Below are 19,464 nucleotides of genomic sequence, written 5' to 3'. Positions count from 1 at the left end.
ATAGTGTTAACTTTGTAAAGAAATTAATATGAACAAAATTTATTAATAAACCCAATGCACAATTATTAAAGATTAAATGTAAATAATTATTGCACAAAAATTTTACATTAACACTAATAAAAAAGTCCCAAAGAAATCTAACAGTAGGGTGCCTGGGTGGCTCAGTCGGTTGTCTGCCTTTGGCTCAGGTCATGATCTCAGGGTCCTGGGCTCCCTGGTCAGCTTGGAGCCTGCTTCCCCCTCTCCCTCTGCCTGCCACTCCTCCTGCTGCGCTCTCCCTCTCTTTCAAATAAATAAACAAAATCTTTAAAAAAATTATTAAGAAGAAATCTAACACTAAAAGTAAGTAATTTACCAAAGAAATTTAGAGTACATTGTTATGTTTTCTTATGGCCCAGTTAAAGGTATGTGTTTATGAATAGTTTTTAGATATATAAGTAAATACACATCATTTACTGTTAACTATATAAAGTGGGGAAAAAAATGAAGTTAAATATGTGATTATGACTCATAAATTTCCTATCTGAGAAATATACCCTGGGGGAATTTTATACATGTAAATCAAAATACATGTACAATAATGTCCACAGCAGCACTGTCAAAAACAACCAACAACTTGAAAGACCCAAATGTCTGTCAACAGTAAAAGAAATAAACACATCACAACATTTCATATAGTAGAATCCTATGTCATAGCAAAGCTGAATCTCTGGAGAAAATCTTCAGGGTAAGCAGCAAATCACACTAAAAAAAGCTATAACAGGATTCCATTTTTACAGAATTAAAAACCACATAAAACTATATTCTATTGTTTAGGGGTAGAAAGTCGGGAAAAGAGTACCGTACGACTGTGGGAGGAGGGGTTGTAGTCAGGGTTAGGCATGAGGGGTAGTGAGGGGCTGACATTCTATTTCTTGTCCTGGTTGGTAGTTGCCCAGTTGTTTGCTTTATAATTATTCTTTCATATGTAACATATATGTTTTACGCACTATTCTCTAAGCATGAGATATCTTAAAATAAAAGAAGAAAAAGGTCAGGATATAGTAGGGTAAACTCTAGGAAAACAACACCTCTACCTGCATGGTTTAAAACAGAATCACCAGCTCAAGGCGGCTTAGTCTTTCACACACCTAAGTCCATGTCAATAAATGTGTGAATACATAAATGAATGAACATCAAGCTCTCAGGTATTTTAATAAGTTCATAAATTAAACCAGAAGAAAATACACCCAAATGCCATCTAGTAATTGCTATGTGGAAAAATTATGGGCGTCCCTATTTGTCTTCTTGATATTTTTCTTTGTTACCAAAATTTCTCAAATAAACATGTATTACCCTGAAAATTAAATAATTAAATGTGTTGTTCAAAGTTCAGAATAGGGTCAGTTTACATGTAAGCTTCATATCACATGGGACATGCCTATTTTGTTCACTTTTATTTTTACTGAAGTATAGTTAAAACACAATGTTACATTAGTTTCAGATGTATGACACAGTGATTTGATAAGTTTATATATTATGCCGTGCTCACCACAAGTGTAGCTGCCATCTGTCATCATATAACGCTATTACAATACCATGGACTATATTCCCTATGTTGTACCATATCTCCAGAACTTGATCTAAAACTCAACCCTCAAAATAGATTAGCAATCTCTATAGATTAACAGACCCTCAAAATAGATTCTGTTTACTGGGTAGTTGGTTGGATAATTGAATAAACTATCAAACCAACAGACAAGTAAAAAAATATTTTTTTCTGGTTAAACAAAATTAAATGATTGCTCTGTCATCCAAGCTTTGAACGGAAAATCATCTCAATTTTTTTTTCCTTTGCAAAAATTCCCTGTAACCAAAAGTCCCAAATCAGATGAATAATTACTTTGTATGACAATGAGAATAGTATATACTCAATATTAGCTAATGAATTTTAATTTTCTTTTTTGTCTGTAACTCACCCATGTGTACTTCTTTTACACTAAAAATAGACCCTTTACCAACCCAAATATCCAAGGATGACTCATTTTCTTTAAATTTAGTTTGGACGTGATGGGTAGAGGAAGAAAAGGCAAGAAAACATATTAGCCTTCTAAGATTAATGACTGTATTTTTCTGTTAGGAACTTGGAGTCCTAAACTGAAAAGTTTCCTCTCTGATCCCTAATATCTGAAGCTAGACCTAATGTAATTGCTTCCAAGGGGGAAATACTGCTTATGCTTTTTGACTGGCTGTCACAATGCCCGAGTTCATCACCACCCCCTCCCAAAACGCCCAGCCCAGTACAACCAAGAGAATTCCGAATTGAATCTCTGTGGCAGTTTGAGCAATAAACTTATTTATCTGTGTGTGAGAGACTGTTAGTTCCCAAAGCTAAGAATATTTTATTAAGCTGGTGACACTTTCTGATTTTTAAATATCTCATTTTTCAAATCCAAATGCTCTGGATTTCTAGTGTTTCTACATCATGTTCAGGAAACAGAATAACACAATTCTCCATTTGGTTGCTCTTGAGAGCACAACGCTATGGCACTGATATTTTCGAGTTATTTATTCCATTCTTTCATCTTCTACATATACCTGTTCTGTAATGACCTAATCTCCTATCACTGTCTTTCTGACATACTCTACTCTATGAATATCATCCTTCTTGCTATACCTCGCTGTTTCCAGGCATGCTCCTACTTGAAAGCATTCATACTTAACTGCTGCTTTGCCTGGAACATCTTTTCCCTAGATATTTCTGTGGTTGGCTCCACTGGAAACTTTAGGTCTTGCCCAAAGGCCTTATTTAAAATTACAGTCCCTCTTGAACACTTCTTCTACCTCTTCTTTTATTTTTTTCATACCATTTATATAATAAAAATATTTTATTTTTCTTTTTATTGTCCTTTTTCCTACCTCTAGGACAAAAACCCCATAAAGACAAAGGTTTTTGCCTCTTTTATGGACTGCTAATATTCTCAGGCCTTATTGCAGGTACTTGAAAATTACTGAGTAAAACAAGTTTTCCATCAGAATTACCCAATCTTAATATTCCTATGAAAACTACCAAGATACTCTAGGAATCTAGGAGTACTGATTTCCAGAAAGGGGATGCCTTTACCAGGGGAAACAGTAAGAGTCCTGCTAAACTTAAAGCTACAGCTGCTGCGTGGTCAATCCCAGAGACCACCAAGAAGGAAAGGAGTTAATACTGATGCAGTGAATGACTTTGATGACCCTGAGGAAGAGGGTAGCTGCTGTGTATGGGAGGAGGGAGTGCAGAGAAGAGTATGGTAGGTTCTAAGAAGATAACTGGGCCATTTTTTGGCAGCTCCATACTCAGTTGTAACTATAAATTTTTAAGTACAACCATAGCATGAAGAACATGATAATCCATGGCTCGGAACTCTCAGGTATGATGTGTGGGTAAACATCAAACAAGCCTCCCAGATGAGCAGAAGTGCTGACTGAAGGAAAGGGAAATCTAAAATGGCTACGGGAGGGGGCAGATATGAATATCAATAATGGCCTTGGTACCAACTGCATTATCAACTTGGGGGGGGGCACCATTCCTTCTCAAGCACATTTCCTTGGAAATTGCAACCAACTGTGACCAATTGGATAAGCTTTGCCTGGATGAAGTGAACTTATCTAAGCAGCAAATGGATCTGAGGGCTATGAGAAATGGAGAAACAGAATGTGGATGTTGATACATTACCAAGATTCTTTTTTCATCAGCTATGCACCTCTCCTCCATTTGCTGTGCATGTTAACAAATTACAGTTCATAGCTCTTCCCTTCCTTAGCGGTTCTCCCTCTGCAAAGGAGGAGCCCCTTTCCCAGGAAAGCTATTCCCTGCCATGGGGAATATATCAATAGCCAATGACTAATGAACACAGGGTAGAAGAGGCTATCTATCTTCTCTCAAAGAGAGGCCAACTCTATGGAGCAATGCATGCTTCAGAGCCCCTCCATAGGATCCGACCAGTCTGTCTGACCAGACTCTACTTGTGCTTAGCTTTCATTTCCTGTTCTACCTTGCTGCCCTCACTCTCCTCCTGAGAGCACTCTTTCAATAAATCACATAAACAAGAATTCCTGACTTGGCTCTGCTTTTGAAGAACCTTACCTAAGACATTCGATAGTATGCAAATCATCTGAAAGAAAGCATCCTAAGCATAGGCCTTAAAAATTCTCACAAATACGATTCCAGTGAATATTATTAGCTCACAATTTTTTGTTAAATCACCAAACTTTAAAATACATATCATGAATGAGACTCACCAGGAAGAAAACACAAAAATTTCACTAAATAGAATCAACTCAAACATACAATGTATATATAATATATATAAAACACATATTATGCACACAAAATGTATATACAATATGTAATATAATAATTTTAATAAACTACATATAATAATTATGTTTTAAGATATTTGCATAACATATATGACATATATACAATATGGTATATATTATATATAATTTTATCTATATTATGTTGCATATGTAATATATACAAAATATACATAATATATAATATTAAAATATATCATATAGTAATTATATATAATATTTAAAGACCTATATAATATATACAAAACATATATAAAGAAGTGTATAAAAAGAGGAAATACAAACATAAATGACAACAAAAATGTATCAGTATCAAAAGCCAATTCACCAAAAAACAAAAATTGTGAATAGCATATAATAAATGAAATGAAAACTCAATATATGGATGAAAGGCAGATTAGACTGAAGAGAACACAGAACTAGTGTGGTAGGAAGATGTGAATAAATATCCCAGAATTCACTGACTTGAAGGTAGAAAATACAGGTGTTGAAACAAACAGAACACTGTGAGAAAGCGGACATCCACATAAGCAGAGTTCTAGGTAGTAATGACAAAGGTGTAGAAGAAATATTAGATGAGGTAATGCCTGAAATTTTTTCAAAGTTCATGAAAGACACCAATCTATAGATTCAGGAAGTCAACTAAACCACAAATAGTATAAAAAGAAATTCACTACTAGCTAAATATCATGGTTGTATGGAACCAGACTGCCTAAATTTGAATCCTGCCTTCTGGTTACTAAAGCCAATCAAGAACAAATTATTTAACCTTTCCTTGCCATAGTTCTGGATCCATAAAGTGGATTTAATGATAGTACATACTTCAGAGATTGTTGTGAAGATTAAATGAACTGATATCTGTAAAGCTCTGAGAATAGTGCTGTTGAGTTTTTAATATTCATCTTTATTATTTTTATCTTGAACGCTTACACAAGGTACTCTGAATCAAAGATTTCTTAGGATTATCTCATAATAAATAAGTACATTGGCCTGCTTTGACCTATGCCTTCCTCATAAGGAAGGCCAGGTCATATGTCCTACGTAAGTAGCTAAAAACTCTACAGGTGAGTAACAGAGTAGAATGGGTTTTTTTTCCCACTTTAATACAGGAGAGACAGTCATCTGCTCCCAATCTGAAAGGGAAAAAAATATATTTTGCTGCTTTGAGATAGACTGGAAAGGATCCTAGGTTCTCACTCTAATCTTTCGAATGTAAATACATCTTTCTAAGGACAAAATAAACCCCAGGTGTCTCTAAGATCGGAGTTTCACACCCAGCAAGGTGGTGCCCCAATCTTTCAGGCACTTGAGACCTTAACCTAGGGACCTAATCAAAGCTGTAACATTTAGCTCATTTAAGGAGTTAAGAGGAGTTTTACTGTCCTTTTCAATCAAAGAAACTAACTACACAAATAACTAGAGGTATGAAAAGTTTCAGGAGGCTACGGCTTTTTGTAGCACTGAGAAATTCAAGCAAGTTTCACTTCCCCACAAATACCTGGCATACACTGAGTTTTTGTTGTTATATAAATAAAAATAAACACAACTGATGAAATTATAAAGATAAGAGCAAAAAGTAATGACATACAAGAAGAGACACAAGAAAGAGGATCAACAAAGGCAAAAGCTGATTCTTAGAAATCTTGACCAATTCTGGTGAGACTAATCAAGAAAAGAAATAAGACGCACTGAGCACTATTCACCCAGAAAGGAGAGAGATCTATACATTCAGCAAGATTACAAATATGGTAAGAAAATACCTTGGAAGACTCTATTAGTACTACCACTTTGGAAAACCATTTGGCATTATCTGGTAAGACTAAAGATATGCACGCCCCAAGACCCAGCAATTTTGCTCCTCCGAATGTGTTCTCAAGAAACTCTTGTAGATGTGCACCAAGGGAAAAGAGCAAGAATATCATAGAAGCATTGTTCATAATGGCAGGAACATAGAATACCAAGTGTTCATGTACAAGAATATAAAAATATTAATTGTGGTGACTTCATACAATAAAATGTGGAATAACAGTAAAAATAAATTAACTATAGCTATATGCCATCAACTCTAATGAATGCCACAAGTGCCTGTTGGGCAAAGTAGGAAATTACAGAAAAATACAGTATGATACTAGTATGAAAATTCAGTAACAGTCATAATTAAGGAATATGCCACACGGGGATATATAAATACATGGTGAAATTAGAAATAAATGCCAAAGGATTATAATCACAAAATTTAAGTGTAGTGATTGTCTGGGGAAAGAGACAAAGGAATGAAATCAGAGTGCCAGACATGGCCAGTTTCCAGTATTAAAACTGCTGCATTTCTAAAGGGGTGAGTAGGCACTACATGTTCGTTTTAGGGACATGACTTATATATACATTATACTTATTATTTTAAATGTAAAATAGTTTAAACAAAAGGGGCATTTTGCATGAATTGTATCACTTGGCTTTGGAGCTGAGAAAGCTAACCCTTGCTTCATCAGAGTGATTCCTACTGTTCCCATAAATCTCCCCACTTCTCTCAGTTCTTTTATAGGCTGGGAAAGGGCACTGGAGTGGCCACCCATCACAGAAGGGATGGTATATGTCTTCTCTTGTTAAGCCCAAGTAGTTTCCAAGTCTCACTAAAAGGTGAGTATTTAACAGTACTTTGTCCTTAGATTTGGTCCATTGCTGCCAATTTAGAGCCATGGGGGAAAATGTCCTCCTTGGCATTTTTTTTTTTATTTTTCCATGAATAACAATTATCAAAGAGGATTTGTGGATCAGTATGCTGTATTAAAGAAAAGAAAATTCTAGAATAGGCCTATGACATAATTAATATTATATGTATACACACGCACACACACACACTGTGGGATGAAAACAGGAATATGAAATATGAAAGGCCTCTTCATAAAATTCTCTTACTTTGAAAGATGTCCCTTTTTTTTTGTTTTAAACACAGGGGGAAAGCTTTTATCTCAGAGCCATCACTTCCTTACACCACGTCTTCCCTCTCCCTGGTGTTAATGTTCCATGTAATGCTAATTAAATACACATGTGTAACTAATTTAAGTATTACAAAATTCAAGGCACTCTAAACTCTCTCTTCCCCCAAAAATAAAATTTAAAAGTTGCTTATCTGTAGACTTTACAGAGGACAGAAAATTGAATTGTAAAATCATATTTCACAGAAAAATCTTAAATTGACTAGTCAGGCTATGAATACTTGATTGTGGTAGGAACAGTTCAGAAATAGCCCCATTTTAATTCATTTGGAAAAGGTGGCTATTCATTATACAGAGTCATTGGCTCAGGAAAGAGAACAGAAAGGGCTGAACTTGTCAGGCTTAACACATATGTGTAAAACAAATATTCTCACTCTGTTCTGAATTGAGCCTGCTGAATATCACATTAGGGATAGAGCCCAAAAGGTGGTCAGAGATGTACACTAGCATGAAGAAATGTGATCCACAAAAAGCACAGAGGGAAAATTTCCATAGATACATATTATTAAGACACAGATCATTAAAGATACTTTCATTCCCAGGTTGTTAGCAATTTGAAACTCATGTTTATTACATGTCAACCAAACATTTTAGCACCAATATCTTAAAAATGGAAGTGACAGGGAAAGGCAGAGTCTTTGAACACTATTTTCAGAAATGGCAGTAATCCTAGAAACAATCATGCTTCCCCCATCAAAGCCATATAAAGGATAACTCTCTGCATTTTTACTTAAAGAGAATTACCGGGGGAAGCCCGTACCTAGTAAAACCAACAGATCAGTGAAGATAGAACATGATAGTCTGTGTTAAAGGAGATCTTTCACTTTCCACAGAGAGATGAAGGGGAAAAAAAGCAGAAGAGCTTACCTTTATGATGGTTTGCACTGGATACAACTTTCCCCCACAAGGTTACAATAAATATTATTATTAGCAGCTTTCCTTTTGTTGCTTTCTGTAAGTATCTCTTACTCATCCTGCAAATAAAATAAAAATAATAAAAATCCTAAGTATATGAAACCACTACTTTTCCTTTATAATTGTGCTACATTTAGAGCTTTCATAACACCTGAACATCTGAAAATGGCATTTATTGTATTTGAAATGCTGTTTACTGTATAAATTCCGAAGAGAAAAAATAAAAATATTCCAAACAAAGTGCCTTGATATGATGCAGGAGATAAAAGAGGCTCTACCTCAGTCAGTCTTCATTCACTTAACAATAGCCTAAATCAACTGGGAAACATTACCATTTTTCTCCATATAAATATAGATTTAACTTATTCACAAAATCCAAGGCACAGTTGTTTGAATAATCTTTAAATAAGTGACTTTATCTTACTCTTTTTTTCTAGAAGATTCCTTCTTCAATGCCAAGTCAAATGGTCAAAGTAAACAGTCTAGATAAAATGTGTTAAATGAATTCCTGTCCAGAATAAACTCATTTCAAATCTGTTATTCCTAATGTGCTTTTTAAAAAAAAAATGTCACCTGGTACAACTGCTTCTTACAATGCCGCTACTAGAGACACACAGATGTTTTAATATTGTTGGAATCCACTGTCCTGTACTTTATCAGAAGTAGGAGAAAAATGGAAGAGCAGAATGAAAAATACAAAGTAAACCTTTTCAAGTTGAACTCACAAAACTTGGGAAAACAAAGAAATGTTCCAATATAATAATAGTTACCTATAATAAAAGCACAGCACCTACTTTCTCTAGCACTTTACATGACAATATTTATATTCTTCACAACAAATGGTGTGTATTTGTATGTCCATCCCCTTTCAAAGATCAAATTTGGAAATTTGCCTAAGGTCAATTTTAATGATAGGCAATTCTGGGTTTGAATTTTTACTATAATTCTAAATGCCTTATATTAACTACCACTTTGCTAAGGGGTAACTGAAACTAATAGAAAATAAAATTCATCTGTATTTATTTATGAGGTATATAAAATATATGCCCATCACTTAGTGCCTTCTCAGATTATAATCCTATACTAAACTCTGTTGTTGTTTGACCTCGAGATTCCTGCCTTACCTCTAAGGCAGGTTCACGAGGTCACTTTCTGACCTAATCTGATTCATCTTCCTCTTGAATTCTCTAAATTAGCTTTCTTCTCACACTGTCACTTCCAAAATTCTATCTCTAAAAATTGACTCAGTGATAGCAATGATGGCTATAATTTATATAATTCTGATGAGGAGTTTTTCATATGGATAAGTGCATTAAAAATGAATTCTATATTTTAATATAGATATATGCAAGCATTGCTTGGCCTGGAGAAGCTGTGTGCACCAATTCAGATTTTGAGGAGACATTGTCACATGATTAACAACATGACTAACTCCTGAGTCTGACTGTTTGAATTTGAGTCCAGTCTGCACTGATTTCTGGATCTCCTACTTCAGTTTCCTCTACTATAATATGGGATAATTCATGTGAAATAACTGATCTATTGACCAGCATGCATAAGGGCTCAATGAGTATGAGATTAGAGAACATTCCAGTCATTGGATGTTTCTTTGGTCCTTGAGAAAGGTCAGTCCCATTCATGAGAAGATTGTAAGGAGTTTTGGTCATACCAACAATGACCAAGTCCTTTATGAACTTTAGTCTTATGACATGTCAAGACAATGTACAAAGGGATGAGTGTTTGATCTTTTAGATTAAACTGTTTGGTTTAAAATCCAGTTTCTTGCCTACTGACTATATTACTTTAGACTAACTACTTCATAACTTAGAGTATTTTTGTTGTCACTAAAATGAGGATAATAATATCTACACCTGCTAGCGTAGTCAGTATAAAGATTAAGAGAGTCCACATAAAGAGTTTAACACTATGCACAGAAGATGATAAGCACTCAATAAACATTAACTGTTACTACAGTCATCACTTGGTTAGTCCAGCACTTCCCTTGGAGCATTCTGTGAGGCATCAATTCCACAGCATATTAATAGAGTATTAGTGAACAACATGGCGGGAGGGGCAAATGTATTTTGTAGAACTCTAGCTTCAACAAACATAACCAGATCCTCTTCTAACAAGAGGCATATTTGAGTGTGCAGCATTTCCAGAAATCTTTCTCCACAGAGTAACACACGATACTAGTGTTCTCAGGAAGCCTCTGAGGGAAATAATCTGGTTTTGTACTCTCTCTCAGAAAACTAAATACTCATTTTACATAATCCATTATGTAGTTTTCTCTCAGAAAACTAAATACTCATTTTACATAATCCATTGTTTCCTCTCAGCACTCTTAGTACTAGTTTTGTTCTGAGATTCTACTTTTTCTAACATTTTTTTTTTAGCTATCCTGCCTCCCCACTCTACATTCGATCCCTGCAAACTTATTGTACTGCATATCATATAGCAAAATGAATAGTTTAGCAAAACTCATCTGACAAGAACTGCTTAACATAATTTTTTTTTAAATTTTTTTATTTTTTTTTTCAGCATAACAGTATTCATTATTTTTGCACGACACCCAGTGCTCCATGCAATCCGTGCCCTCTACAATACCCACCACCTGGTGCCCCCAACCTCCCACCCCCCACCCCTTCAAAATTCTCAGATCGTTTTTCAGAGTCCATAGTCTCTCATGGTTCACCTCCCCTTCCAATTTCCCTCAACTCCCTTCTCCTCTCCATCTCCCCTTGTCCTCCATGCTATTTGTTATGCTCCACAAATAAGTGAAACCATATGATAATTGACTCTCTCTGCTTGACTTATTTCACTCAGCATAATCTCTTCCAGTCCCGTCCATGTTGCTACAAAACTTGGGGATTAATCCTTTCTTTTTTTTTTTTTTTTACAGCTTTATAAACATATATTTTTATCCCCAGGGGTACAGGTCTGCGAATCGCCAGGTTTACACACTTCACAACACTCACCATAGCACATACCCTCCCCGATATCCATAACCCCACCCCCTCTCCCAACCCCCTCCCCCCATCAACCCTCACTTTGTTTTGTGAGATTAAGAGTCACTTATGGTTTGTCACTTAACATAATTCTTGATAATAGTTTTTCCATAGCAAATGGCCTCTGCTACAAGGTCAATGACCCATTGTATTTTCCATATCACTGTGCACCCACCAAATGGGATGACAGAACTGACAGCCGGTCATATTGATAACTAGACATCTGCAAATGAAAACACCCACAAAGTCACCAGGCTGTCAAACTACGAAAGGAAGGGGAATACAGTTCAACATGTGGAAATGTGTAGAGACCTCTCTCCCATCCCCTCCAATCAATTACTATCTTCTTTAGCACTATTTCCTGAATATCTCTTAAACATACACACTTGCTTTCATCCCTACTGAAATACTTGAATTCAGACCACCAAAATTTCTCATGGGCCACAGCCTCTTAGCTGGACTTCTTACAGTCAGTATTTTCAGCCTCTGGAACTGAAGACAAGGTTTGGGTCTGCCTTTTTTTATGACTACATTTGTAGTATTGAGTATTCAAAAAGTGCCTAATACTGTTGACTGAATAGGATACAGTGTAGCCAAATATGTAACTATGATCATGAGACATCCTTTATATGATTAACACCTTCACAAGTTCCCCCTCTATGTACAGAAGGAAAGACCCTTAACCTCAGCAAGATATAAAAAAAGAAACAACTGAATCAAAGTTAAACATTTTTTTTATTATCTCTAATCTTATTTCCTGCCTCTCCTCCCCATCTCCCTCTCCATACATACTCACAGTCTGTGTTTTAAATTCACGACGCTTCCTCAATGTCATCCAGCTTAATCTCACTTCCATGTCACTTGAAACATATCAGCCATTCACTCCATCCCCCAATCCACTCTCATTAATGCTAACTTCTATTCACTGTTCAGGATGCAGGCCAGATAACACAATTTTCTCCTCAAAGGGACCAGAATGATGTTACAAAATGTAAATCAGATTTTATTACTGCACCCTACTCCTTGCTTTAAATCCCAGAATTTACTTATTAAAACAAGAATAAAATCTAAATTTCTTACTGAAAAGAAAGCTCAATATCATTTGCCCTCCCCTGCCCCACCTTAGCCTCTCTGACCTCACTTCACATTCCTGTTTCCTTCCTTCCCTACAGTGCAGCCACACTGGCCTTCCCTCTGTCCCTCTGTGGGGAGAGGTCATTGAGAGGACGTGACTCATCATGACCTATGAGCTGGATTCGGACAACCAGAGGCCCCTCATCCCTCCCCTATCTTTGGAATATACATTCTGTCCACCATTTATATAGTGGGAGCTGTTTCAAGGACAAACTCTTGAGAGCGCAAGGTGCTGTTGAGGTCATCTGGAATGGTATACGTGACTGAACCCCATTAAGGACTCTCTGTATCCTTTTAAGAGTCTGGTGGGTGGGTGCTGAGATCTACTCTGCTTGTGGCCACCCAAGACAAGCCTCATATATAAGTTCCCTTGTTTATTAAATCTGCCACCTACCAATCTGGAACAGCCTCCCTCTTTCTTCAGTTTCTCCTCACCCTCCTAGAATGAGAGCCAGTTGTAGATTTCACCCAGGCAACTCCCAAGGGTGCAAACCAACACCCTCATGCCAAGCTTGTTCTATACCTTACACTAACTGCTAGCTCTGCCTTAGAGTCTCCACTTTGCACGGTGAGCTTCTGTTTATGATTACCTGCACAGAGTGCCTCCTGACCTGCTGGCCCTTGGGAGTCTGGAGAAACCCACCCCACAGTCTCTCTTGCTCCCACTCTCCTATAGAATTTGCTCCATTTGTTATAATCTCAAGTTATCTTATTCACTTATTTATATGTGATGAGGGTTTATTTCCTTCTTTTTCCCATTAAAATGTAATTTCCATGAGGGCAGGTCCTGTCTATTAATCACTGCTCTACCACAAAGAATACCTACATCATAGAACATCAATACATGTTCAATGAAGGAAGAAAAGTGCATTGATTTTATAATCAGAACAAAAGAAATGAATCCTTTTAATGAAGAACTTTCATTACTTCTAGGTTAAACAATTAAATTTCTATCATATTGAGCAACTAGGGATGCCAATGGCAAGAACAGTGTACTACTGTTCTACAGTGTACTGTACTGTACAGTGTGTACTGTACTGGACTACAGTGTACTGTGTAGTGGAGTGAGAGGAAATGAGGAAAGAAGCAGACTGAGCAGGAGACAAGGAAAGGGAATCAGAGAGCAGACTGCTCTCTCAAGAAACATGCAGAGACGAGAAGTAAAGAGAGAGTGGTAGCCAGAGAGATTTGAACAAGGCAATGGGAAGGAGTGAGAAGGAAGAGAAAAGGCAAAGATATAAGTGAGGGCAGAGTGTGAAGTAAAGTTTTTCTACACTTGCACGTTCTACAAGTATAAGTTATTATTACAATATTGTTATCGGGATGTTATTATTTTTATTATTATTACTTTAAATTTTCTTATTTTAAATTTAAATTTTATTTAATTATTTAATTTTATATTCTATAAATAATTAAAATTATGTAATTGTATTATTGTTGCTTTAAATTTTCTTATTTTATACGGAAATAAATGTGTCTTCCAAAACTAAATTAATCCTTTTTTGCTGATAGGTGATTAGAAAAACCCTACTGTATTATGCTTAGTGAAATAAGTCAATCAGAGAAAGACAATTATCATATGATCTCCCTGATATGAGGAAGTTGAGAGACAACATGGGGGCACTGGGGGGTAGGAAAAGAATAATTGAAACAAGATGGGATCGGGAGGGAGACAAACCATAAGGGACTCTTAATCTCACAAAACAACAAAACAAACTGAGGGTTTCCAGGTGGAGGGGGGTAGGGAGAGGGTGGTTGGGTTATGGACATTGGGGAAGGTAAGTGCTATGGTGAGTGCTGTGAAGTGTGTAAACCTGGCGATTCACAGACCTGTACCCTGGGGCTAATAATAAATTATATGTTAATAAAATTTTTTTTAAGTATTGCTTAATTACTTGGAAGATCTGTCAGTTAGGTAATAAATTGTAGTACTTAAAAATTTTAAAAAAGGGGGCGCCTGGGTGGCTCAGTGGATTAAGCCTCTGCCTTCAGCTCAGGTTGTGGTCTCAGAGTCCTGGGATCGAGTCCCACATCAGGCTCTCTGCTCAGTGGGGAGCCTGCTTCCCCCTCTCTCTCTGCCTGCCTCTCTGCCTCCTTGTCATCTCTCTCTCTCTCCACCAAATAAATAAATAAAATCTTTTTTAAAAAATTTAAAAAAGGAAAAAAAATTTAAAAAAAGAAAAACCCTATTAAATAGAATGTCTAGAACCACAATTTTACAACATTGTTGGTTTTATGCAAAAATCACATCAAACTTGACTAGCATTTTATGACAAATGCTATCACTCTATCTAGTAAGGTATTTACTGAAATAGCAATTATATTTAGGGAAGCACAAATACCAAGATTGAGGTTAAAGATTAAAGTACTTTGTATATGCAAGAATATATAGTAACCAATTTAAGAGACAATCATATATCTCTATCAATAATCCTATACTATGTGTTTTATCATCCAGAAGTAGGGGTGGTTGATTCTAGACATTTTCATTATTCCTATATATTTTGTTTTCATTTTATGTCTTATATCCAATATCATCACAATATAGCACTTAGGCCACACATACCAAATATGTTTAAATTAAAATATCCCTGCTGACCGGGGCACCTGGGTGGCTCAGCGGGTTAAGCCACTACCTTCGGCTCAGGTCATGATCTCGGGGTCCTGGGATCAAGCCCCGCATCGGGCTCTCTGCTCAGCGGGGAGCCTGCTTCCTCCTCTCTCTCTGCCTGCCTCTCTGCCTACTTGTGATCTCTCTCTGTCAAATAAATAAATAAAGTCTTAAAAAAAAAAAAATCCCTGCTGACCAACTAGAATCTGGACTTCCCATCTTATAAACTATAATCACAAGTTTAGAGAGTTGCATTTTCATATGCCAGTCATTTGACATATGGTTAGCTTCTATTTCCTTAGGTAACTTCAAAACAAAAATTTTGGAATCTTAATCAGTTTCTTAACTCTTTCTGAATTAAAACAATTGCTTTACAATTTTCATTTTATTAGACACATCAGTGTTTCATGATGAATCTACATTTGGGATTTTATCCAGTTAAGTCAACCCTGGAGATTTAGCCAAAGAAAGCTCCAGGGGTTTCTTCCCAAGGCTTGCCTGGTAGCAAATACAAGCTTCATTTAAGAACTACAACTGCTTTCCTCCTTCACCCAAATTTTATATTTCCATTCACTTTGCCAAAATACTGCAATTTGGGTTGATATAAAAACCTAGAGAGTCCTTCTGCATAATTTATGCTTAGCAATGTAAAGCCAAAGTGTTTATTTTTTCCAAATGCTTTTGCCAACTATAGACCATAATGACAGGAAACAGAAATTTAATGATTAGGCTCCAATCACTAATAGCCCGAACAGACAAAAAGCTGTAAAACAAAATAAATCAATCATCTGAGATATCTAAGAGCACCAGAAAGATACCTGCACTGTTTTGCATCTGTTATTACACCAGAATCACTTATTCTCCTTTTTTATCTATAAAATGGGAACGTCACTATTTTCTCAAGCAGCAACACCACTATAATAAACAAGAAATCATGTGAGTTTGAACTTAATAAAATATACGTGATAAGTCAGAGGTGTTACTCTTCCTTCTAAGGTCCTTCTCTCAGAGCATGCACGGGCTTAGAAGTCAGAAATGCCTGCCTGAGTACCACATTGGCTCTAACACACAACTAAACTTGATAAATCCACTTATCTGAGTCTCAATGCCCAGATATGGAATGCAAGAATGCTATGACGTATTGGCAGGATTGTTGTAAGAAATAAAAACAATGTACATAAAGCATCTTTCACAAACCAGAAAAGAGTAGACACCAAAACTGTAGCTATTATATTATTAATAATTGGAGCATGGCCCCCTGGCTAGGAATGAGTGGGAAATAAAAAATGTCTTTGAGCAACAAATAAAAGACCCCATATGTTTTAACCATAAGTGAGAAGTGAACCTACTTTTAGGAGTTTATTCTAAATCTACGGAATTAAAATGTGAGAATATTAAGCAACAGGCTAAATACGGAGGCAGGCTAATGAACAGAGATTTCGCATGGTTCTGCAAAATGAATAGTGATGCAGGGATAACAGAGACTAGACATCAGATCTATAAATACACAGTATTCTTGGATCATTAGGTATAAGGACAAATATTCCTCAAACGCCCATAGAGACAGGGAGAGCTCAGCATGCTAACTGAAGTTACTAATATTGCTATATACATTTTTATAGTTTTAAATGTACTGGCTTAAAATATATTGGTTTCTTTAATGTATCATTGACTCCTCACAATAACTCTTTGAACTAAGCTCTGCATGCATTAATGTCCCCAGAGTACGCATTAGAATCTGGAAGAATAATTTGAAGACAAGACCTAAGTGGCCATGGGGTCTTGAATCCAGATCTGCCCACTGGCTCAGTCCTCATTGAGACAGTGCTCGAACAATGCTCCACACTCTGTGATGGGTCCCACAAGTACATGATGCATTTTAAACAGGCGTGCCTTGAAAAAGGCTAAAATGAAGTGCCAGCTCTTGATTATCTGGAAAATTTTTTTAATCACCTAAGTGTCAGGATACTAGATAAAGGAAATACTATTGTATCTCTTTACTGTGGGCTATAAATAAAATGACCAATCTTTACATGACATACCTTTTATCATTTATACACACTGCACTCTCTGATGAAAGGTGAGTTTGCACTTCCAGAATTAACTGTCCAGTATCTACCAGACACTAGTCTATTGAGATTAGACCTAATGGAATTGCTACACCAGGAAAGGCAACCTTAGTTACTGTTGTCATATAAAATATAAAATGCCAATTTAAATTAGAATTTACCTTTTTTTTAAATTTTTTAAAGATTTTATTTATTTATTTGACAGAGATTACAAGTAGGCATCGAGGCAGGCAGAGAGAGAGGAGGAAGCAGGCTCCCTGCTGAGCAGAGAGCCCAATGTGGGGCTCTATCCCAGGACCCTGAGATCATGAACTGAGCCGAAGGCAGAGGTTTTAACCCACTGAGCCACCCAGGTGCCCCAGAATTTATCTTTTTTACAGATTGAAATATTTATGATATATAAAAATACTGCACATATTTAATGTATACAATTTGATGCATTTGGACAAGGAAACAAATGGGATACCACCACCATTATCAAAGTATACATGTATCCATCACCCCCAAAAGTTTCCTTGTGTCCCTTTGCTGGGTGTGTGTGTGTGTGTGTGTGTGTGTGTGTGTATGTATGTGTTAAGAATACTTAACATGAGATCTACCCTCTTGATAAATTTTGAAGTGCTCAACACCATATTGTTAACTACATGCACTGTGCTGTACAGCAGATCTCTACAACTTCTCTTCCATAACTGAATTTTATAATCACTGAACAACAACTCCCTCATTTCTTTCTCCCCCTGCCCCCGGCAACCAGGATTATATTTTCTGCTTCTATAAATCTGACTATTTTAGATACCTCATATAAATGGAATGCAATATTTGTCTTCGTGTAACTTATTTGACTTAGCAGAATGTCTTTCAGCCCCATCCATGTTGTTGCAAATGGCAGGATTTCTTTCCTTCCTACAGTTGAAGAATATTCCATTGTATGTGTATACCATATTTGCTTTATCCATTCACCTGTCAGTGGATATTTGGGTAGTTCTCATATTGTGGCTATTGTGAATAATTCTGTAATGAACATGGGAATACAGATAACTCTTTAGATCCTGATCTCAGGTCTTTTGAATATTTTTCCAGAAGAGCTGAATCTTTTGCTAGTTCTGCTTTTCACTTGAGGGACTGCCATACTGTTACCTGTCATGGTTGGACTATTTTACATTCCCACCAACAGTACACAGCGGTTCTGATTTCTCCACATTATTATTTATTGTTGTTTATGATAGCCATCCTAACATATGGGAGGTGACATCTCATTGTGGTTTTGATTTGTATTATCCTGATGATGAGAGATACTGAACACCGTTTCATGTATCTAGTGGCCATTTGTATGTTTCCTTTGGAAAAATATCTATTGAGATACTCTATCCATTTTTTAATCTTTTTTTTTTCTGCTCATGGTTGTAGAAGTTCTGTATATTTTGGAAATTAACCCCAATCAGTTTTATCTGAAATTCACATTTAACTAGCTGTCCTCTAATACTAGTTGTCAAACTTGCTGACTACCCTAGTTTTCAGTTCACTTAAAATATTATTTTAAGCAAGAAACTAGCATTCACTTCTAAATGGAAACATGCTTGTCTAAAGAAAAAAACAAGATTAGAATTTTAGAGATGATGGTAGACACTAAAATAATGAAACTTTTATTTGCTTTCTGACTATTCTTTGCATACAGACTCAAGAAGTGACTAAAAAGTATTTCTTCAATTCGGCTGCAATTCTGCTAGCCAATTTTGAAGGTTCTCAATTGCTTATATGGTTAAAAATGTAGCATATTTAGTATAGTATGGCAATTAAGAGCATGTTTGAAGTCAGACATGGAGGTCAAGAATTGGCTACCTACTAGCTCTTAGAGACATGCTGTTTAATTTCACAAAGCCTCCATTTCCTCTTCCATAGTATGTGGATAATAATAATAATAACTGCCTCAAAGAACTGTTGGGAAGGTAAATGAGTTCATTTATGTAAAGTATTAAGCACAGATCCTGACACATACCAAGCAGTCTATAAATGCTTGCTACAATGTAGTAGTCATTTAAAAGTCTTCTTGATTAACTCTTCATTTAATAAGAAAAAGCCAGTTGGCTGATCTCCATATCCTGATGATTGGCACCACAAGACCATGAAGAGGCCAGTACTAAAGATGTGTCCTTCATTTTTACATGTCTTGATCAAGGATTTACTCCTTTCTCAGTGGCTTTAGACAGTTTGAGGGTAGAGTGTCCGTCAAACCTAAATTTCATGGGTCTTTGCACATTACCCTATTAATCTTAAGCTGCATCCTTTCTCTGCATTTCTGTTTGTTATTCGGTGGCCCTATTGTTACCATTTGTTTATTGATTTTTTAAAATTATGGACAATTGTTTTTGGGATCCAAATCCGTTTTT

General features: G+C 36.2%; 1 protein-coding gene across 3 annotated transcripts in view; it reads right to left on the bottom strand.

Moving 5' to 3' along the window:
* Nucleotides 1-19,464, bottom strand: part of TAFA2 (TAFA chemokine like family member 2) — a 489,998-nt gene that overhangs the window by 160,998 nt on the left and 309,536 nt on the right. For all 3 annotated transcript variants that reach the window (XR_007129699.1, XM_047743378.1, XM_047743379.1), the window contains exon 2: nt 8,208-8,314. Coding sequence is in view for 2 of the 3 variants with exons in the window: in XM_047743378.1 (XP_047599334.1) it covers nt 8,208-8,313 (106 nt within the window). In the remaining variant the exon portion in view is untranslated. The remainder of the gene's footprint in view (nt 1-8,207; nt 8,315-19,464) is intronic.

This window comes from Lutra lutra, chromosome 8 (assembly GCF_902655055.1).
Source record: "Lutra lutra chromosome 8, mLutLut1.2, whole genome shotgun sequence".
In the NCBI taxonomy this organism is placed as follows: Eukaryota; Metazoa; Chordata; class Mammalia; order Carnivora; family Mustelidae; genus Lutra; species Lutra lutra.
The sequence above is the reverse complement of the archived record's forward strand: the minus strand, read 5'-3'. Positions and strand labels throughout refer to the sequence as shown.